The sequence below is a fragment of the Propithecus coquereli genome, unplaced genomic scaffold (assembly GCF_000956105.1).
Source record: "Propithecus coquereli isolate 6110/MARCELLA unplaced genomic scaffold, Pcoq_1.0 Scaffold48, whole genome shotgun sequence".
Lineage (NCBI taxonomy): Eukaryota > Metazoa > Chordata > Mammalia > Primates > Indriidae > Propithecus > Propithecus coquereli.
In genome coordinates, this window is record NW_012150618.1 from 6984705 (window position 1) to 7008542 (window position 23838).

General features: G+C 37.7%; 2 protein-coding genes across 2 annotated transcripts in view; one reads left to right on the forward strand and one right to left on the reverse strand.

The window, feature by feature from the left end:
* PLAGL1 (pleiomorphic adenoma gene-like 1) overlaps window positions 1–2615 on the forward strand; it is a 48966-nt gene extending 46351 nt beyond the window's left edge. Inside the window, exon 8 of the mRNA XM_012655564.1 lies at window positions 257–2615. Within this exon, the coding sequence (XP_012511018.1) occupies window positions 257–1484 (1228 nt within the window). The 3' untranslated portion in view covers window positions 1485–2615. The remainder of the gene's footprint in view (window positions 1–256) is intronic.
* Window positions 2616–4290: 1675 nt separating this feature from the next.
* ZC2HC1B (zinc finger, C2HC-type containing 1B) overlaps window positions 4291–23838 on the reverse strand; it is a 49704-nt gene continuing 30156 nt past the window's right edge. The window contains exons 7-8 of the mRNA XM_012655536.1: window positions 4930–5014; window positions 4291–4498 (exon numbers count right to left, since the gene is read on the reverse strand). Coding sequence (XP_012510990.1) covers window positions 4944–5014 — 71 coding nt within the window. The 3' untranslated portion in view covers window positions 4291–4498; window positions 4930–4943. The remainder of the gene's footprint in view (window positions 4499–4929; window positions 5015–23838) is intronic.

Sequence of the window (23838 nt, forward strand, 5' to 3'; positions counted from 1 at the left end):
GTGGAGGGAGGTAAAGGGAGACCTTGAGTTCATTTACCATCCAAGAAGCCCACTGGCCAAGCACAGACACCCTGTCCCCCGGTATACAGAATTATAATTATAAACTTTTAGGTATTTGGAAAACATAGAAAAGTATTTTTAAAGTGAAAATTATACCAAACCCCAGAGAAAACTATTAATATAATTTGATATAATATTGTTTCTAAACCTTTCTTTAAAACAACTCTCTATTGTGAAATTTTTCCATCTGCCCCAGGCACATGGCTACCCATTCTCCCCAGAAATCTCACCAGTGTGTTCACTGTAAGAAGACGTTCAACCGAAAAGACCACCTGAAAAACCACCTCCAGACCCATGCCCCCAACAAAATGGCCTTTGGGTGTGAGTGTGGGAAGAAGTACAACACCATGCTGGGCTATAAGAGGCACCTAGCCCTCCATGCGGCCAGCAGTGGCGACCTCACCTGTGGGGTCTGTGCCCTGGAGCTAGGGAGCACCGAGGTGCTGCTGGATCACCTCAAAGCCCACGCAGAAGAAAAGCCCCCTAGTGGAACCAAGGAAAAGAAGCACCAATGCGACCACTGTGAAAGATGCTTCTACACCCGGAAGGATGTGCGACGCCACCTGGTGGTCCACACAGGATGCAAGGACTTCCTGTGCCAGTTCTGCGCCCAGAGATTTGGGCGCAAGGACCACCTCACCCGGCATACCAAGAAGACACACTCCCAGGAGCTGATGAAAGAGAGTCTGCAGACCGGAGACCTTCTGAGCACCTTCCACCCCATCTCGCCTCCGTTTCAACTGAAGGCTGCCCCGTTGTCTCCTTTCCCCATAGGAGCGTCTGCCCAGAGCGGGCTTGCAAGTAGCTTGCCAGCTGAGGTCCACACCTTCACCCTCAGCCCCGCAGAACAAGCTGCCCAGCCTATTCAGTTGCTGCTAGAGCCCTTTGCCTCCCTGCATCCCTCGGTGTCTCCTGGCTGTCCTCCAGCCCTGCCCAATCACACCACTTCTACCTCATACTCCCCTTCACTTGCAAGCCTGCCCCTCAAAGCAGATACTAAAGGGTTTTGCAATATCAACGTGTGCGAGGACTTGCCGCTGCAAGAGCCTCTGTCACCTCCCAAGCTCAGCCCAGGTTTTGATCTGGCTAATGGATGTGCTGGTAAAATAAGCCTGCCCAGGGAGCTGCCTGCAGATGCTGTGAACCTAACAATACCTGCCTCTCTCGACCTGTCCTCCCTGTTGGGTTTCTGGCAGCTGTCCCCTCCCACTACCCAGAATGGCTTTGGGAATAGCGCTCTCACCCTGGGGCCAGGGGAATCTCTGCCCCATGTGTTAAGCTGTCTGGGGCAGCAGCAGCAGGAACCCCCACTAGCCATGGGCACCATGAGCCTGGCCAAGCTCCCTCTGCCCCCCGCCCCCCATGTCTTCTCAACTGGCACCAGCCCTGCCATCCTGCCTCATTTCCACCACGCATTCCGCTAAGCTTTTTAAAGCGTATTTTCTTATCCTGGAAGATGTTTTAAGAAGCATTTCAGACGTCAGTTATACAAGGAAAGATTTGGAAAAGAAGCCTGAGAATATGGTTTATTCAGTGATGACTGGCTTGAGCTGAGAGAATTCTCGAACTACATGTATTGTGCCAATCTATCGTGAAGTGTGTTCATGCTTTGTACCAAATGTAATGAACGTGTGTTCTTTAATCAAACTGTAAATATTGTCATAGCCAACATCCAAAATGACGGCTGCTATATGTAAGTGTTTGTCATATGGAATTGAATCGTAAGCCATGATCATGTTAACTAAATAACTTTATGTGGTACTGCCTAGGGAAGGGAACTATGGAAAGGTTTGGATGTCTCCAAATTGGGAGAATTTTTTAAAATAAGACTAAAACCTTTATGTGGTATATTACAACTAGGCTGTGTATTTCTTGTCAGGGATGTTTGTACCTTCAGGGTTGGATATAGTTTAGTTACTATTACCGTAGCCAACCTATAGTTTTACGTAAACAAGTTCTTGTGGAACAATAGCTTTCTCCATTTTAAAAAAGCATTTAAATGTAGTTCAGTATTTTCCACAAGATGCTGCAATGTGAATTATCGCTTCGTTTAAAGACTAAACTGGTTGTCAGTCTCTATGACAGAAAAAAAAAAAAAATCACTGTGTAACCAGTCTAAGTGGTAAAATAGTGCTGGTGTCAGTCAAAGGCATTTTGCTGACTTTAATATTGATTATATTTTAACAGGAATTTAAGAATATTACTGGAATTAAAAATATATGTTAAACAAGAAATTTTCTTGCTCTGTCTAGCTTAAACAACTACTCAAAGTGCTTAAGTTCCTAAGTATTGTGTTTAAGTGTTATAGTTAATCACCAGTAAATAGTGCATTTGTAATTCAGTTTAAGTCATTAGCATTTATTCAGAGGATTACATTGTAAAACGTAACTATAATCTATCTCGTGAATTTGGTATCTATCTCGTGAATTTGGTATCTTGATATATTAATGAGTTTTAAAAATGTAAAACCTAACCTTTGCTAAAGCTCCTTTGTCTTGTTTTTAGAGGCTTGCTTTTCTGTAAACGTGTATCTTACGTATAATAAACTTTTCAAAATTGCAGTATGGCTTGATTAACTTTTCATATAGCTATCCCTGAGTCGACATGAACAAATACACTCAGATCAAGACAGAAAACATTTCTGGCTCCCTATTCTGCTCCCTCATGCCCCCTCCTGGTCATTACTTCCCCACAGAAACTACTACTCTGACCTCTAGAAACTTGACCTTTTTCAAGTAGAATAATTATACAATATTTTTAGCTATAATATTCTAAATCCTTTAGTGTGATGTAATTTATTTCTAATGTTTAGGTCAGAATGTTAGCTACCAGGATCCAGTCTTACAATGGTGTTTACCATTCATTTCTAGTACAAATTAGAAATTTACTTATTCCTTACTGGGATTTCTTCTTTAAAAAGTAATATGCCAAAAGTAATATGCCCCTTAAATCTGACAGGCCTGTTTGTTTTACCTCTAAATAGGGTGGAGGGAGGTAAAGGGAGACCTTGAGTTCATTTACCATCCAAGAAGCCCACTGGCCAAGCACAGACACCCTGTCCCCCGGTTCCTAGGACACCGATAGCCGCGAGGGCTGGGCTGTAGCACGTGCAACCAACATAGTGAAGCTTAAACCATGGGACCCGCTGTCAGACTGCAGTCCTTAAACTACAGCTGAACCAGAGGGGAGGACATAAGATGACAAAGTGATCTAGGTTACTTTGTCAGCAGGAACCCACTGCTCTGGGCTGCCTAAATCCTTCCCATAGCCCCTCTTTCCTCTGGGGAGGGGGGCAATCTTCCCGAGCAAGAGGGGAGAAAGTATAGCTTCCTTACCCAAAACTCCATTTATAGACGCTTCCACAAATACTTTTACATGGCTAGATACAGTCTCCCGTCAGATCTAAAACACCTGATTTTCCTAAGCACAAAACACACCATTCTACACACAAAAGAGAGGTGAGAATTTTAGATGTGTTTGCTGCACTGCAAATGGGGGTAGGCTGGGATTCTCCTACTTAAATTTACACTAAAAAGGGGGGAGGGCTTAATTTTTCTAATTAAAATTTTCTGCGTGAGTTTAAGAGAAATAAAGTTCTTGGATTACAAAGTATGAGTTAAGCATAAATGACTCTATAAAAAGAAGTTCATTGCCCTTAAATACTGCAAACAGAAGGAATAGCTGAGTCACTTTTTCCCAACAGAGCTGTATAAACCAATGGGTAAAGAAATGAACAGGTGACTTCTGATTTGGCCATGATAAATAAATGGCTTGAACTCATTTAGAGTATTTGTTCCACAGGATGGAAGGTCTCTGGAAGGCAGCTATGCTCGCCACTGTACCACCAATGCACTTCTTTGAATCAACAGGATGGAAGGTTTTTGCAACCTTTTCTCCTCCATTTCAGTGTTTCCCCAAAAATACGGTCTGTGTGACTGGTATGTGTGAGACGATTCTACATGGTACATAGATGCGCACTTAAATTAGATGTAGTAACTAATTATAGTTAATATTTATTAGATGCCAATATCAAAACTGGGATTTCACAGCTATTTTATAAAATGAAGCTAGTTACAAATGATCTTCCCGGTCAGTAAATAATGCTAGTACTCCAATCATGATTTTACTAAAAGGTTCTAGTATCAAAGCAACATTATCTCTAAACACCTACTAAATGTCCAATTAAAAAAAAAAAAAACCTTCAAGTAAATCTTTAAAGCAAGCATTATCATACAGGTTGATGTATTTAATGGTTTTGTTTTGAAATTTTTGAAGGGGGCAAATAAGGAGAAAATTTGAAGCTAGTTTTACTTATTCTAAGTAATGCCTCAAAAAGAGTCACAGGTGTGTAAACAGACATCACCTCTACTGTTCCTTCCCCATAGCTGATTTTCCTGGGTATACAACCGTCCAGGCTGATGAGGTTCAGGGAGCCAGTCTGAAAGCAGAAAGAAAAGACATTTACTTTAGAACTTCATTGCTGCCACATTGACAGTTTTTAAGTAGGCCTCTTTAGATTTTTAATTGTTTTACAAACAGTTCACAATCTCGGGGAACTATCCTTTTTGGGGTAATGTGTTTGGAAAAAGGGACAAGGCAATAGCCTTCCAGGTCAAAAGCGAAGAATAATTCCCCTTTCCTATTAAGCCATGAATCAAAAACCGAATAACCTTTTCAAACGGTATGTTTAACGGAAGAGTAAGTTTTGAGAACATACATTTTGTTAACCCAGCTCAGGGTTTGCCAACATTTCTCTCTGGTTCGCCTGCTGTGGATTCATTCTCTCAAAGGGTCATTCGCTGTATCTTGCACATTAGATGATCAGCAACATCTGGATTAGAGGTTGTTGGTTTTTGTTTTTTCCCTTACCTGGCCTCTAGGAGTTAATCTTTTTTAGAAGACTTATTAAATCCTTGTCTGGGTTTTGCTCCAGAAGCAGGGTCCATAGCTGATCCTTTGCAAGCATAAACAGATTTGTTATTATGTCAAAGCGGGACATATTACCAAGGAAAAAAAGATTGTGAAATCCCCACACTGGATTCAAAACACTATTCTTCCCTTTTTGGAGAAAAGGAGGTAGCTACAGACAAATACCCCACTCTCTGGCCTGGGCCAAATAAGGAAAAAGGAGACTGTCTCCAGAGCCTTCTCCCCTCTGCTCACCCATGGACTCTGGACCTCCACCGCAGTTGACGCATCATTGAGACACTATGACTCTTAACATCCCTCCCCACTACTGCCCTGGCTTTCAAAATGTTCCCCGACATTTCACATCTTCACAATTCTTTGCAAACTCTCATACAAAAATGGGTTTTAGAAGCCTCGTGGAAGCATAGGACGCCTGCCCTCCCAGGGGTTATGTACGTGGCAATGGACAAGTTCCACAAACAGTATTCTTCCCTTTGTGCCCTGCAGCACCGTTAGGTGTGGAGAAGCAGATGTTTATGGACGTGGACTCATCACACCACAGTCTAGCTTTGACCACAAGGTATGGGATAGGGTTCTCAGAGAAGTCCTTCTCTGTAAAAAGGAACAAGCCTCCTCTGTCCCAGAGGCTTCCTTTCTACTCAAGTGCTTTATGAAGGGGCAGTAACGAGGAAATTATGAATCAAACTATCAAAGGATATAGGAACAGAAAGCTTTCGGGGTAAGTTTTACCCAAAGACACACAGGTTTTAATTCTTCCAAAGAATCAGCAACTGACACTTCGATACTCATTAGATTTGCTACACAATTAAATTAGGTAAAGAAGTGGGGGGACTAGTGTGGATAAGATGCTTACCTTGATAAAAGTCTACTAGCTCCAGAAATAAAAACAGAGCCCTCGCCAACACAGCTGTATAAATGCAATTCACTGCTGCATATATGAAATAATGCAGGTATAGAACCCAGAAGAACATTTTCATAGTGATTTTTATCTCTGTTTAAAGGTCCCTGAGAAGCTGCTTCTCAGTAGTACCTTCCCAGTAAATTAGTCACTCTTATACCAAAAGCCTCCAGATAATTGCCACCAGTATATATTTGCTGACTAGGCCAAAAAATTATTTCCCATCTAAGCCTCTAAAACAATTTCCTAGTATATATCTATAGCCTCAATATTTATATTTTTGGACCCAGTTTTCCAAAGCAGACAAAGCTTTGGGGAAATACTCTGCAACTTCCTTTTAAGTTGCTTGTCCACATTGCTTAACCTCTCAGTGCTTGTCTGTAAAACAGAGATATGAATAGTACACGTTGACCTTCTAGTGCTACGGTGAGGATTGAGTTCATAAATGAAGTGCTTGGAAGAGTGCCCAATGTAAGTGGAGGCTACTGTCCATGAACAAGAAATTTCTTTAATATAGCAAAAAAGTAGAAGCAATCTACCTGCTCAACATCAGGAAAACAGTGGAATGATTTAAATTATATTCCTGTGATGATACTGTGCTTTCAAAGAAACTCTTCTGCCATACAAAAATACTCAAAATGTGTTAGTCGAAAAAAAAAATCAGCATGTGTCAACGGTACATAGACAATGATTCTAACTTTAATGAAGGAAAACAAAAAAGGAAGAGTATGAATAGAAAAAAATTGGGGAAAAAAAATCAATGTTAACAGTGGTCATTTAGGGCAGCAGTCACCAACCTTTTTGGCACCAGGGATCGGTTTCATAGAAGACAATTTTTCCACGGACAGGGGTGGGCTAGAGGGGGGCAGGTGGAGCTCAGGCGGTGATGCCAGCAATGGAGAGCAGCAAAGCCAAAGCTTCACTTGCTCCCCCCGCCATTCCTGAGTTTCACGGAAGACAATTTTCCATGGATGGAAGGGGTGGAGGGTGCGGCAGAGCTCTGTGGCCTGGTCCCTAATAGGCCACAGAATGGGGGTTGTGAAGCACAGATTTAGGGTGATGAAATTATGAGTGTTTTTTTTTTCTTTATACTTTTTCCTCCATTTTCCAATATCTTCTACAATAAGCATGAATTTCTTACATAATTTTTTAAATGCTATTTCTCAAAAGAAATTTTAGGCAGGCTAACTTAAAGTGCCTAGAAACAAAAAGTCTAGAAACAACAAAACCCAATAACAATTCTAAAAAGACCCTCATGACCCACCCCAACTGCTGCTACCAGCACCCAGGCACACCCTCCAGGGCTCTGAGGACAAGTCTGTTCAGCCTACAGGTGCCCACACATGCTATTTATGGCCCTGGGAATCAACCTGCCCTGTTGACCACCACCAGCGTCTGCAATGTCTGTGCACTCCTCTCAGGAGCCTGCAGACAGGCCCACCCAGCCTGCTGCTACCACCACTGCACCTGCACATACTGCCTGGGTCCAGAGGTTTGGCCTGCCACAGCTACTGACATTGTCAACCCCATGCATGCCACCCAGAGGCCTGAGGACTTGCTCACCCACCAGGTCACCATTGCCGTAGCTAGTACCCAAGAAAGCCAGATGGAGGACCCAGAATTGACCCACCTGGACCTGCTAACAGTGATGCCAATGTACACCACCCACGGGCCGAAGGACAGGCACACTTAGCCTGCTGCTGCCACCAATGAGACCTGAGGACCAGCCCACCTGGCATCACCATCCCCAGCAAAGCCTCATCGTAGCCTCCACGAACAACCCGCCTAAGCCACTGAAGAACTCACAGACACCACTGATGCTGATTACAGCCAAGGAAATCATACAGAGATTGCACTACTGCATGCACCTAGAATCAAAGCTAAAGGACCCTACACAACCAACACTGTAGATACATCTATAGGAAAAAGCCTTCTCATACAAAAGCCAATTCAAAAAATTGGAAGAAGCAACTATTTTATCAGATGTGCAGATATCACATACGGAAACAAGAAATATGAAAAAAGCAAGGAAAAATGACACAACCAAAGGAACAAAATAATTCTCTAGCAACAGATTCCAACTTAAAGGGCTGAAAAAGAACTCAAAATAATGATATTAAAGAAGCTTAGTGAGATGCAAGAAAATACAGATAGATAATACAAAGAAATCAGGAAAACAATTCATGATGTGTATGAGAAATTTCACAGAGATAGATATCATTAAAAAAAACAGATATTATGGAACTGAATAATTCAATGAATGAAATTTAACACATTAATTGCCACACAAAAAAAATCAGAAACTTTTCCTTGGGGCATGGTGTTTTATCACGAAAATAGAATAAAAACTTTGAGTGTAATTTAAAGGTAAACATAAATACAAAAATGAAATTTATTGACTTCTATTCATTTAATCCACATTTTTAGAAGTAAATTGTCAGTATTAATTGTAACAATAAGAACATCAACAAGTAAGATTTTTCCATGCTTCACACGGCCCCGGGGTCAAAACTAGAGTGAGTTAAATACAACTCTCACGGCAGTTAATGAGTTAAAAATACAACTGACACAGTTTAAACTAGATCTAGCAGAAGACTTTCTGAACTTGAAGACAGATCTTTAGAAATAATTCACTCAGACAAAAAAAATGAAAAAATAATAAAAAAGAATGAAGAAATCCTACACAACATATAGGATACCATAAAGTGAATTTTGGTGTTCTTAAAGGAGAAAAGATTAACAAAGGCATAGAAAATCTATTTTAAAAAATAATAGATGAAAATTTCCCAAGCCTTGTGAGACATATCAACATCCACACAGAGGAAGCTCAAATATTCCCAGATAGATTCAACCAAAGAGTCTTCTCCAAAAGCACATTACGATCAAACTGTAAAAGTCAAAGACAGGCTGGGTGCAGTGTCTCACACCTGTAATTCTAGCACTTTGGGAGACTGAGGCAGAAATATCACTTCAGGCCAGGAGTTCAAGTTCCGCCTGATCAACATAGCGAGACTCTGTCTCTACAAAAAAACAGAAAAAATAACCAGATGTGGTGGCACACACCTATAGTCCCAGGTTGGGAGGCTAAGGCCAGTGGATCACCGGAGCCCAGGAGTTTGAAGTTGCAGTGAACTGTGATGATGCCACCGCACTTTAGTTTGGGCAACAAAGCAAGTCCCTATTTTTATTTATATATAAACGTCAAAGACAAAGAGCAAATTCAAAAAACAGTAAGAGAAAAGCATCAAGTTGCATATAAGGAAACCTCTATCAGACTAATAACAGATTTCTCAGTAGAAACCTTACAAGACAAAAGAGAATGGGATAATATATTCAAAATGCTGAAAGAATAAAGTGCCGGACAAGAATACTATACCAAGAAAGCTATCCTTCAAAAAATGGAGGACAAATAAAAGTCTTTCCCAGACAAGTAAAAACTGAAGAAATTTATTATCACTAGACCAACCCTATAAAAAATGCTTAAGAGAGTCCTACATCTGGACTTAGAAGAACAATATCTTCCATCATAAAAATACATGAAAATATAAAACTCACTCACAGAGCAGACACACAAATGAGAAAGAACCCAAATGTTACCATTACAGAAAACCACCAAACCTCAATGATAAACAATAAGAAAGAAAAAAAGGAACAAAGGATATACAAAACAACCAGAAAATGATGAACAAAATCACAGGAATAAGTCCTCACTTATTAATAGTTACCTTGAATGTAAAGAGATTAAATTCCCCACTTAAAAGGTATAGACTGGCTGAATGTATAAAGGAAAAAATATGACCTATTTGCTGCCTACAAGAAACTCTCTTCACCTATAAAAACATGACATATAGCCTGATGTTCTCAACAGCACATGAAACAAAAAAGATATTCCATGCAAATGGAAACCAAAAGCAAGCAGAGGTAGCTATGCTTATATCAGATAAAACAGACTTTAAGTCAAAAACAGTAAAAAGAGACAAAGAAGGTCATTATATAATGATGAATCAATTCAACAGGAGCATATGGTAAGTCTAAGTACATATGTACCCAACACTGAAGCACCAAGATATATAAAGCAAATATTATTAGATCTAAAGGGAGAAACAGACTCCAGTAAGAACTGGGGACTTCAACACTCCACTCTCAGTATTGGACAGAACATCTAGTCAGAAAATCAACAAAGAAACATTGGATTTACACTGCACTACAGACCAATGGACCTAACAGACATTTACAGAACATTTCATCCAACAGTTGCAGAATGCACATTATTCTCATCAGCACATGGAATATTCTCTAAGACAGACCATATATTAGGCCACAAAACAAGTCTCAACAAATTTTTTAAAAATTGAAATCATATCAAGTACCTTCTCAGCCCACAATGGGATAAAACTAGAAATCAACAAGAGGAACTTTGGAAACTGTACAAATACATGGAAATTAAACAACATGCTCCTAAATGGCCATTGGGTCAATAAAGAAATTAAGAATAAATCAAAAAATATCTTGAGTAACTGAGCACAGTGGTTCATGCCTATAATCCCAGGCTGAGATGGGAGGATCACTTGAGCCCAAGAATTTGAGGCTGCAGTGAGCTATGATAACTCCACTGCACTCCAGCCTGGGCAACAAAATGAGACCCCATATCTATTATATATTAAAAATCTTGAAATAGGCCGGGCACGGTGGCTCACACATGTAATCCTAGCACTCTGGGAGGCCGAGGAGGGCGGACTGTTTGAGCTCAGGAGTTCGAAACCAGCCTGAGCAAGAGTGAGACCCCGTCTCTACTAAAAAAATACAAAGAAATTAATTGGACAACTAAAAAATATATAGAAAAAATTAGCCGGGCATGGTGGTGCATGCCTGTAGTCCCAGCTACTCGGGAGGCTGAGGCAGAAGGATCGCTTGAGCCCAGGAGTTTGAGGTTGCTGTGAGCTAGGATGACGCCACAGCACTCTAGCCCGGGCAACACAATGAGACTGTCTCAAAAAAAAAAAAAAAAAAAAAATCTTGAAACAAATAAAACTCGAAATGCAACATACCACAACCTATGGGATACAGCAAAAGCACTGCTAAAAGGGAAGTCTATGGCAATAGATGCTTATATCAAAAAAGTAGAAAGATTTCAAATAAGCTTAAAAAAGCACCTTAAGGAACTAGAAAAGAGCAAATCAAACTCAAAATTAGCAGAAGGAAAGAAAATAATAAAGATCAGAGCAGAACTTAATAAAATAGAGACTAAAAAAACAATAAAAAGCATCAACAAAATGAAAAGTTGGGTTTTTGAAAAGATAAATATAACTGATAAACTGCCAGCTAGATGAACCAAGAAAAAGAGAGAAGACCCAAATAAAATCAGAAACCAAAAAGGAGACATTACAACTGACATCATGGAAATATAGAGGATCATAAGAGACTACTGCAAACAGCTACATGCTAACAAATTAGAAAACTAAGAGGAAATAGATAAAGTCCTGTAAACATACAACTTACCAAGATTGCATCAGGGAGAGATAGAAAACCTGAACAGATCAGTAACAAGTACAGAGATTGAATCAGTTAGAAAAATCTCTCAAAAGAAAAGACCATACCCATGGCTTTACTGCTGAATCCTACTAAACTTATAAAGAAGAAGTAACAGATATTCTTCTCAAACTATTCCAGAAAACTGAAGAAGAAAATCTTCCTAATTTGGTCTACAAAGCCAACATTACCCTGATACCAAAACAAGGACATGACAACAACAAAAAAAAGAACACCACAGGTCAATATCCCTGATGAACACAAATATAAAAATCTTCAACAAAATACTAGTAAACTGAATCCAACAACACAACAAAAAGATAACACACCATGATCAAGTGGGATTTATCCCAAGGATGCAAAGATGGTTCAACATACACCAATCAATAAATATGATACATCACATCAATAGAATAAAGGAAAGAAACCCATATGACCATCCCAACAGATGCAGGGAAAGCATGTGATAAAATTCAACATCCTTTCATGATAAAAAAAAAATCTCAACAAATTAAGTGTAGAAGGAACATATCTCAACATAACAAAGGGCATATATGACAAACCCATAGCTAACATATCGAATGAAGAAAAGCTGAAAGAACTGTAACAAGACAAGGATGCCCACTTTCACCACTTTTATGCAACATAGCACTGGAAGTACTAACCAGAACAATTATGCAAGAGAAAGAAATCAAAGGCATCCAACTGGAAAAGAGGAAGTCAAATTGTCACTCTTTGTAGATGACATAATCTTATATCTAGAAAACCCTAAAGAATCCACTAAAAACTTTTAGAACTAATGAAGAAATTTAGTCAAGTTGCAGGATACGAAATCAACATGTAAAATCAGTAGCATTTACAATAATGAGAAACCAGCTGAAAAAGAAATAAAGAAAGTAATCCCATTTATAACACCTACAAAAAAATTTTAAAATCTAGAAATAAATTTAACCAAGGAGATGAAAGACATCTACAAGGAAAACTACAAAACATTGATGAAAGAAATGGAAGAGGATGCAAACAAATGGAAAAACATTCCATGCTCATGGATTGGAAGAATGAATGTTGTTAAAATGACCATACTACTCAAAGCAATCTACAGATTCAATACATCCTCCATCAAAATAGCAATGACATCCTTCACAGAAATAGAAAAACAATTCTAAAATTCATATAAACTACAAAAGAGCCTGAATTTCCAAAGTAATCCTGAGCAAAAAGAACAAAGCTGGAGGCAACACACTACCTGATTTCAAAATATACTACAAAGCTATAGTAAACAAAACACCATGATATTGGTATAAAAACAGACAAATAAATTGATGGAAAAGAATAGAGAACCCAAACATAAATCTATGTATTTACAGCCAACTGATTTTGACAAAAGCACCAAGGACATATACTGTAGTCTCTTCAATAAACAATGCTGGGAAAACTGGATATCCATGTGCAGTTTTAACCAGGAATAAAACCAGCAGACCCCTATCCTTCAACATATACAAAAATCAATTCAAAATCGAATAAAGACTTAAGTGCAAGATCCAACACTATAAAACTACTAGAAGGAAACATAGGGGAAACACTCCAGGACATTGGTCTAAGCAAAGATTTTTATGGCTCAGACTTCAAAAGCATGGGCAACAAAAACAAAAGTAGACAAATAGGACTTTTTAAACTAAAAAGCTTCTGCACAGCAAAAGAAACAAACAACAGAGTGAAGAGATAACCTGTTGAATGGGAGAAAATATCTGCAAACTATTCATCTGACAAGGGACTAATATCCAGAATGTATAAGGAACTCAAACAACCCAAGAGCAAAACCAAAACAAACAAACCCCAAATAATTCCATTAAAAAGTGAGTAAAGGATTGGAATAGACATTTCTCAAAAGAAGACATACAAACGGCCAACAGATACATGAAAAAGAGCTCGCCATCACTAATCATCAGAGAAATGCAAGTCAAAAACACAATGAAGGGCCGGGCGCGGTGGCTCACGCCTGTAATCCTAGCTCTCTGGGAGGCCGAGGCAGGCGGATTCTTTGAGCTCAGGAGTTCAAAACCAGCCTGAGCAAGAGCAAGACCCCGTCTCTACTAAAATTAGAAAGAAATTAATTGGACAACTAAAAATATATAGAAAAAATTAGCCGGGCATGGTGGCGCATGCCTGTAGTCCCAGCTACTCAGGAGGCTGAAGCAGTAGGATCACTTGAGCCCAGGAGTTTGAGGTTGCTATGAGCTAGGTTAATGCCATGGCACTCACTCTAGCGAGGGCAACAGAATGAGACTCTGTCTCAAAAAAAAAAACAAAAAAAAAACCACAATGAGATATCATGTCACCCCAATTAGAATGACTATTATCAAAAAGACAGAAAATAAGCAGTGCTGTTGAGGATGTGGAGAAAAGGGAACTCTTATATAGTGTTGGTGGGAATGTAAATTAGTACAGACATTATGGAAAACAGAATGGAGGTTTCTCAAAAAACTAAAAATAGAACTACCATACGATATACCAATCCCACTACTCGGTATTTATACAAAGGAAAGGAAATCAGTATATTAAAGGGATACCTGTACCCCTATGTTTATTGCAGGGGTTATAATAGCCAATATGTGGCTTTGCCCAGGGATACCTGGCAATTGCCATGAGATGGAATCAACCTAAGTGTCCATCAATGGATGAATGGATAAGGAAAATTTGGTATATATTACACAATGGGATACCATTCAGCCACAAAAAAGAATGAAATCCTGCCATTTGCAACAACATGGATGAACCTAGAGGTCATTATGTTAAGTAAAATAAACCAGACACAGACAAACACTGCATGTTGTCATTCATATGTGGGAGCTAAAAAAGTTGATCTCATGCGGGTAGAAAGTGGAATGATGGTTACCAAAGGCTAGGAAGGGTGTGGGGTGGGGGATGAAGTGAGGTTGGTTAATACGTATGAACACACAATTTTATAGACAGAATAAATTCTAGTGTTTGATAGCAGAGTGGGGTAGCTATAGTTAACAACAACATATTGTATATTTCAAAATAACTAGAAGAGAAGATCTGAAATGTTCCCAATACAAAGAAATGATAAATCCTCAAGAGGATAAATATCCTAAACAGCCTGATTTGATCACTGCACATTGTATACATGTATCGAAATACCACATGTATCTCATAAATATGTATAAACATTATGTATCAATTTTAAAAGGACCCTCATATTACAAATAAATTTATGGAGACCATAACAAAGGAATGGATGCTAGATGTGATTCTGACTCATTCATGGACCTGTTCACATCAATGAAAGTTATTTGGCACTTTTCTCTATGTCTTAAACATTTTTGAGAATTCACCTTCCCTCAGTATGCTTCTGTTCCTCCCTACAATGGCTGCAAAGAACATGGGACTAATCTAAAGGCACACTAACCCTACCAATCTTAATTTTAAATATAAGCAGGCAAGACCACAGGAAAGAAGAAGAAATTAAATTTAAAAAGCATCTTAAGCCTGGAATAAAACAAAAAGCTATCTCCTAAAACAGATTAGCACGACAATTCTATTCATATGCCAATAATTTACATGAGAAATTATGGAATCAAGATTTCCACTTTCTCTCACATATTTCATTCAACAAGTATTTATTGAGTACCTCCTATGTGCCACAAACAGTTCTAAAGTAGGGATATTGCATTATAATAAAAAAAGAAGGCTGGGCATGCTTGGATCTGTAATCCCAGCGCTTTGGGAGGCCAAGGTGGGAGGACTGCTTGAGGCCAGGATTTTGAGACCAGCCTGGGCAACATGGCGAGACCCCGTCTCTACAAAAAATTTTAAAAATTAGCCAGCCATGGTGGTGCACGCCTGTAGTCCCAGCTACTAAAGAGGCTGAGGCCAGAGACTGCTTGAGCCTAGGAGTTGGAGGTTGCAGTGAGCTATGATGACACTACTGCACTTTGGCCTCAGTGACAGACACCCTGCCTCTAAAAAAACAACAAAAAAAATATTGTACACAATTTCCTGCCTTTTAGAAACTTTTAGTCCATATTTTTTTTGTTGGAGGAGATAAAATGAGTTATGTATATATTGAATATTAGAAGGCAATAAATGCTATGGGGAAAAAAACTACAAAGGAGTTAGGGAAGGCTTGGCTAATTTTAAATACAGAGGTTAGGGAGAGAAGGTGACAGACACTTCAGAAAAGAACTGGAGGAAGTGAATGAGTGAGCAGTGCAGATTAGCAGAAGAGTGTTTTTGTTTTCCTCAGAGGGAGCAGCCAGTGCAAAGATCCTGAGGCAGGAGTGTACATGCCTATTACAGTCAAGGAACAACACAGAGGCCACTGCAGTGGGAGCAGGATTGAGAAGAAACAACAGAAGTTGAGCTCAGATGGTATTAAAGAACCTAGTGTGGGCCATTTTAAGAACTTTACCTTTTACTTAGTAACACCACAGAGGTTATAACCATCAACTAGTCAAGAGCAAACATAATACCATTTTTCTGAGACGTACTGGCCTACTAATCTATTTTCTGATGTACTAGAATGGTGTCTTTATAATGTTCTGCTTGACATCACATAGTAGGACACAGTACTTCATTTATGTCTCGTTGCTAAAGATTTTTAACATTCCATCTGACATGCTGTCTTTTCCCATTCCCAATACCTTTCTAAGTGTACTAGATCAGAGAGATCAATGGTTCTATACCCCTGGTACTGATTTGAACACTATCAAAGTTATCTAATCCTTATAAATTAAGAAACAGTCCCTCATGGCAAATAAGCTTTGACCTCAAACATTAAAAAGTGCTTTATACTCCTTTAAGCATTACAGTATATTTTCTAAAAAATAAGAAGAGAAACCGTAACATAAAGAAATTGTTTTTTCTGAAGAATGCAAACCATTATACTTTAGAAAAAAGCTTGTTAGTGAAAGTTTGACCAAATGAATACACATACACTTTGAATTATTTTTTCTTAGTGAAAACTAAAATCCACCTCATTGTTAAGTTTTCACAGATCGTGAAAAAACTAATGACTGGTCAGAATTCTGAAAAGATGGCAGAGTAGGAAACACCAGGACTCTGTCTGCCCACATATAGACAACAACTGTACGGCAGCATCTGTTTGATGTAACTGTTTTGGAACTCCGGAGTCTACTGAAGTCTTACAACATCCAAGGGAAGGCACGGACAATAAAATGTGGTTAATTTCATCAATTTCAGCTCTTAGCACAGTAGCAGGTACATATCCCCCAACTCTCAGCCATGTGGCAGGCAGCTGTGTACATGTTCCTGGATCAATCTGCACATGGTTTAGGGGAGCCATGGTAGGCAATAAAAACCCTGTCCTTCAAATATCAGGGATCTATGCTCTGATCACTGATTGTTCCTACTGATCAAAGAGGTGCAGACAAAGAGACAGGTGGCCATTGTTGCTGCACCTCCCCCCATTGTTGCATGCTCCTTCTCCTCTGGCTGAAGTGACTTCCAGGGGAATTAAAGGGCCACTACCCCCCCTCATCCTTCATTTTGGTCTCTTCCCCCTTTTGGAAACCAGACATTAAAAACTAGAATAGTCAAAAACAACTGCATATATGGGGAATATTATAAAGTTAACATGCAAGCCCAGGGAAAGGCACAGGCTCAAAAAGACCTGTTGCCATTTCATGCTTATCCTTAGCACAGTGACAGTCTACAGAAATAAAGCCAAAACCAAAAACAATAACAAAAGACAGCAAACCCTAGAGAAGGGGGAGAATCTGATTTCCACAGTTTCCACATTATTAGATTTAAACATCCAGTTTTCAACAATAAAAAATTTAACAAGGCATACAAAGAAACAGGAAAGTATATCCCATTCAAAGAAGAAAAAATAAATCAACAGAAACTGTCCCTAAAAAAGGACTGATGACAGATCTACTAAACACAACTACTAGACAAAGACTTTTAAACAACTATCTTAAACATACTCAAAGAACTAAAGGAATATGTAGAGAAAGTCAAGAAAATGATGTATGAACAATATAGAATTATTAATAAAGAGAAATCCTGAAAAGAAATCAAAAAAATTCTGGAGCTGAAAAAATAAAAACTAAAAGAAAAATTTATTAGAAGGATTCAAAGACATATTTGAGCAGGCAGAAGAAAGAATCCACAAACTTGAAGATAGGATAATGAAAATTATTGAGTCTGAGAAATAGAAAGAAAAAAGATTGAAAAAAAATGAACAGAGCCTAAGGGACCTTTGGAACACCATCAAGCAAACCAACACATGCATTGTAGGAATCCCAGAAGGAGAAGAGAGGGAAAAAGGCAAAGGGAATATTTGAAGAAATAATGGCTGAAAACTTCCCAAATTTAATAAAAGACATGACTATAAACATTCAAGAAGCACAAGAAACTCCAAGATGAACTCAACAAGACCAACATCAAGACACATTATAATCAAACTTTCAAAAAACAAAGAATCTTGAGTGTAGCAAGAGGGAAGTGACTGTCACATACAAGGGATCCTCAATAAGATTATCATCAGATTTCTCATCAGAAACTTTGGAGGCTAGAAGACAGTGGCCAATATATTCAAAGTGCTAAAAGAAAAAAATTGTCAACTGAGAATCCCATAAATAGCCAAACTGTCCTTCAAAAGTGAGGGAGAAATTAAGACATTTCCAGATAAACAAAAGTTGAAGGAGTTCATTATCATGAGACCCGCCCTGAGAAATGCTCAAGGGAGTCCTGCAGAGTAAAATGAGAGGATAACAGATAGCAACTTGAAGCTGTATGAGGAAATGAAGATCTCAATAAAGGTAAATACATGGGCCATTATAAAAGCTAGAATTATTATAACAATAGTTTTTAACTCGATTTTTTTGTTTTCTACATGATTTAAGAGATTAATAATTTTTAAAAAAAATAGTGATTAGTCTAAAAGTTGGTATTATAACTTTGGCTTGTAACTCCACATTTTGTTTTACACATAATTTAAGAAACTAATGAACTTACAAGAATTATTAGTTTATGTTTCGGGGTATACAATGTACAGGTTGAATATCCCATATCTGAAATGCTTGGGAGCAGAATGTTTCAGACTTCAGATTATTTTGGATTTTGGAATATTGTACATTACACTTACTGGTTGGGCATCCATAATCCAAAATCTGAAATGCTCCAATGAGCATTTCCTTTCAGCATCATGTTGGTGTTCAAAATGTTTTGAATTTTAGAGTATTATAAATTATAGATTCTCAGATTAGGAATACTCAACTTGTATAAAGATGTAATTTGGTGACATCAATAACCAAAAGGGGCGAAGAAGCTGTTGAAGGAGATTTTTTTCTATGTTACTGAAGATAAGCTGGTATAAATTCAAATTAGAGTATTATAACTTTAGGCTGTTAAATGTAATTCTCATAGTAACCACAAAGAAAATAGCTACATAATAGATACAAAAGGAAATGAGAAAGGAATTTAAATGTTTCTCTACAAAAAAATTAACTAAACACAAAAGAAGATAGTAATGCAAGAAACTAGGGTCAAAAAACTATAAGCCATATAGAAAACAAATAGCAGGCTGGGCATAGTGGCTAATGCCTGTAATCCTAGCACTTTGGGAGGCCAAGGCAGAAGGCTCGCTCAAGGTCAAGAATTTGAGACCAGCCTGAGCAACACGGCAAGACCTCGTCTCTGCAAAAAATAAAAAACTTAGTCAAGTATAAGTGGCACACACTTGTAGACCTAGCTACTTGGGAGACTGAGGTAGGAGGACTGCTTGAGCCCAGGAAGTCTGAGGTTGCTGTGAGCTAGGCTGATGCCATAGCACTCTAGCCCAGACAACAGAGCAAGACTCTGTCTCAAAAATAAAATAAAATAAAATAAAACAAAACAAAAAACAAACAGCAAAAAGACAGACATTCCTCCTCGTCACTACTTACTTTCAATGTAGATGGATTAAACTCTCCAAAAGACAGAGATTGGCAATATGGACAAAACATGTCCAACACATGCCGTCTACAAGCTACTCACGTTAGATCCCAAGACACAAATAGATTAAAAGTGAAAGGGTAGAAAAAGAAAGAACACACAAATAGCAGCCAAAGAGAGCAGGAATGGCCATACTACTGTCAAACAAAATAGACTTTAAATCAACAAGATTACAAGAGATAAAGAAGGACATTACATATTAATAAGAGTTTATATAGTAAGAAGATATAATAATTATGAACCTAATGACAGACCATCAAATAAATGAAGCAAAACCCAACAAAATTGAAGGCAGAAACAGACACTTCTACCACAAAAGTTGGAGACTTCAATACCCTACTCTCATAACAACCAGAAAGAGATAAGTAAGAAAATAGAGGACTTAACACAATAAACCAACTAGATCTAACAGACATACAGAAAACACTATACATAACAACAGCATATACATTCCTCTCAAGTGCACATGGGCATTTTCCAGGATGGATCATATGTCGGGCCACAGATTAAGTCTTAATAAATTGAAAAAGATATATATCATACAAAGTCTCTTCTCCAACCATGGAATAAAGCAGAAGTGAAGGCAGAAAATGCACAAATTTTTGGAAATTAAACAACAAACTCTTAAACAACCAATAGATCAAAGAGTAAATCACAGGAGAAATTAGAAAATACTTGGAGACAAATGAAACCCAAAATACAACACACCAAAACTTATGAACTCAGTAGAAGCAGCACTAAAGGGGAATTTAGCTATAAATGCTTACATTAAAAACAATATCATATTAACAACCTAACTTTACAAGTTAAGGAAAGAGAAAGAGAAGAAAAAATTACATTTTTCACAGATCTAGAAAAAATAATTCTATGCTTCGTATGGAACCCCAGAAGACCCCGTATAGCTAAAGCAAACTTAATACTAAGAATTTGGGTAGTTAGGAAAAATAAAGGAAGAAAAAGAAAATTAAGCAACTTTAAGAAAAAAGAACAATTTGGGAGGCATCAATTTATGACTTCAAGCTATACTACAAGGATATAGTAACCAAAACAGCATGGTACTAGCACAAGAACAGAGACACAGTCCAATGGATCAGATCAGAGAATCCAGATATAAAACCATCCTCATATTGCCATCTGATCTTTGACAAAGCAGACAAAAACATACACTGGGGAAAAGAATCCCCATTTAATAAATGGTGCTGGGAAAATTGGATAGCCACATGTAGAAGACTGAAATTGGATCCACACCTCTCACCTCTCACAAAAATCTACTCACGATGGATGAGACTTAAACCTAAAGCATGAAATCATAAGAATTCTAGAAGAAAATGCTGGAAAAACTCTTATAGACATCAGCCTAGGCAAAGAATTTATGAAGAAGACCCCAAAAGTAATCGCAGCAACAACAAAAATAAATAAATGGGACCTGATCAAATTAAAAAGCTTCTGCACAGCCAAAGAAACTGGGACCTGATCAAATTAAAAAGCTTCTACCCAGCCAAAGAAACTATCACTAGAGCAAATAGACAACCTACAGAATGGGAGAAAATATTTGGATGCCATACATTTGATAAAGGGCTGATAACTAGAATCTGTATAGAACTCAGGAAAATCAGCAAGAAAAAAATCAAACAACTCCATTAAAAAGAAGATAGACTAATGGTCAAGAAACATAAGAAAAAATGCTCAACATCTTCAGTCATCAGGGAAATGCAAATCAAAACCACAATGAGATATCACTTAACTCTAGTGAGAATGGCTTTTATCAAAAAGTCCCAAAATGACAAATGTTGGTGTGGATGCAGAGAGAAAGGAATACTCATACACTGCTGGTGGGACTGCAAACTAGTACAACTTCTATAGAAAGCAGTATGGAGATACCTCAAAGAACTGAAAGTAGAACTACCATTTGACTCAGCAATCCCCCTACTGGGAAAAAAGACATTCTATAAAAAAGACACCTGCACTAGAATGTTTATAGCAGCACAATTCACAATTGTAAAGATGTGGAAACAACCCAAGTGTCCATCAACACATGAGTGGATTAATAAAATGTGGTATATGTATACCATGGAGTACTACTCAGCCATAAAAAATGATGAACTAATACCTCTTGTATTAACCTGGATGGAACTGGAGACCATTCTTCTAAATCAAGTATCACAAGAATGGAAAAACAAACACCACATGAACTCACCTTTAAATTGGAACTAATCAATCAAAACTTACGTGCACATATAGAAATAACATTCATCAGAAATCAAGCAGGTGGAGGGGGAAGAAGGAGTGGGTAAATTCACCCCTAACAGGTACAGTGCACGCTATCTGGGGGATGGGCACACTTATAACTTTGACTCAAACAGTATAAAAGCAATTTATGTAACCAAAATGTTTGTACCCCCATAATATTCTGAAATAAAAAAAAAGAAAAACTAAAGCAAAAGCTATTAGAAGTAAAGATTAGAGAAGAGATAAATGAAATTAAGAATTAAAAAATGAGAAAAGTCAATGAAACCAAAAGTTGGTTCTTTGGAAAGATCAACAAGTTGACAAACCATTAGCTAGATGGACTTAAAAAAAAGAGAGAGAGAAAACTCAAATTACTGAAATCAGAAATAAAAGTGGAGATGTTACTACCAATGCTACAGAAACAAAAAGGTTTTTATGATAGTACTATGAACAGTTATATGCCAACAAATTCAATAACCTAGGTGAAACGGACAAATTCATAAAAACATGACACCTACCAAGACTAAATCATGAAGGAACAGAAAATCTGAATAGACTTATGACTCATAAGGAGATTGAATAACCAATCAAAAATCTCATGACAAAGAAAAGCCTTGGACTTGATGGCTTCACTGCTGAATTCTACCAAACATTTAAAGAACACCAATCCTTCTCAAACTTTTCCCAAAAAACTGAAGAGGAGAAAATACTTCCTAATTCATTCTATGAGGCCCAGCATTACCCTGATATCAAAGATAAAGACACCATAAGAAAACTACAGACCATTATCCCTATGAACATTAATGCAAAATCCTCAGAAGAATTCCAGCAAACCTAATTCAGCAGCATGAGAAGGATTGTACACTATGATCAAGTGGATTTATTCCTGGGATGCAAGGATGGTTCAACATAGAAAAACTGATACCGAATTAACAGAATGAAGGACAAAAACTATATCATCATCTCAATTGATGAAGAAAAAGCATGAAAATTTAACCCCATTCATGATAAAAACACTCAAGAAACTAAGAATAGAAGGAAACTACCTCAACATAATAAAAATCATATAGGAAAAACCTACAGAGAATACCATACTCAATGTTGAAAGACTAAAAACTTTCCCTCTACAATCAGGAACAAAGCAAGGATGCTCATGTTCACCACTTCTATTCAACATAGTACTGGAAGTTCTAGTTAGAGCAGTCAGGCAAGAAAAATAAATAAAAGGCATACAAGTCAGGAAGGAAGATGTAAAATGATCTCTGTTCACAGATACTATATGATCTTATATGTAGAAAACCCTAAAGATATTACCAAAATAAACCCTGTTAGAATAAATGAATTTAGTGAAGTAGTGAAATATACAGTCAACACAAAAATCAGATGGGTTTCTATACACTAACAATGAACAATTAGAAAAGGAAATTATGAAAATAATTCTATTTAATAGCATCAAAAAGAGTAAAATACTTAAGAATTAACTTAACCAATGAGCTGAAAGGCTTATTAATGAAAAATACAAAACATTGCTGAAAGAAATTAAAGATGACATAAATAAATGGAAACATATATCATGTTCATGGATTTGAAGACTTATTATTGTTAAGATGTCCATAACAACAAAAGCAATCTACAGATTCAGCGTAATCCCTGTCAAAATCTCAATGACGTTTTTTGCAGAAATAAAAAAGCCTATTCTGGAATTCACATGGAATCTCAAGGGACCCCAAATAGCCAAAACAATCTTGGCTCTATCTTGAGCCAAGATTGGAGAACCCACACTTCCTGATGTCAAAATCTACTACAAAGCTACTGTAACCAAAACAGTGCAATACTGGCATAAACACATACATATAGACCAGTGAAATAAAGAGTCCAGAAATAAACCTTGCATATATGGTAAAATGATTTTTGACAAGGGTGCCAAGACCATTGAATAGGGAAAGGACAGTCTTTTCAACAAATGGTGCTGGGGAAACTGGATTCCACATGCAAAAGAATGAAGCTGGACCCTTACCTAACACCATATGTAAAAATTAGATCCAAGACCTACATGTAAGATCTAAAACTATAAAACTCTTAAGAGAAAACACAAGAGTAAATTTCTGTCTTGGATGTAACACCAAAGGCACAGGAAACCAAAGAAAAAAATTGACAGATAGGACTTCATGAAAAATTTTAAAATTTGTGAACCAAAACCAATATCAATAGAG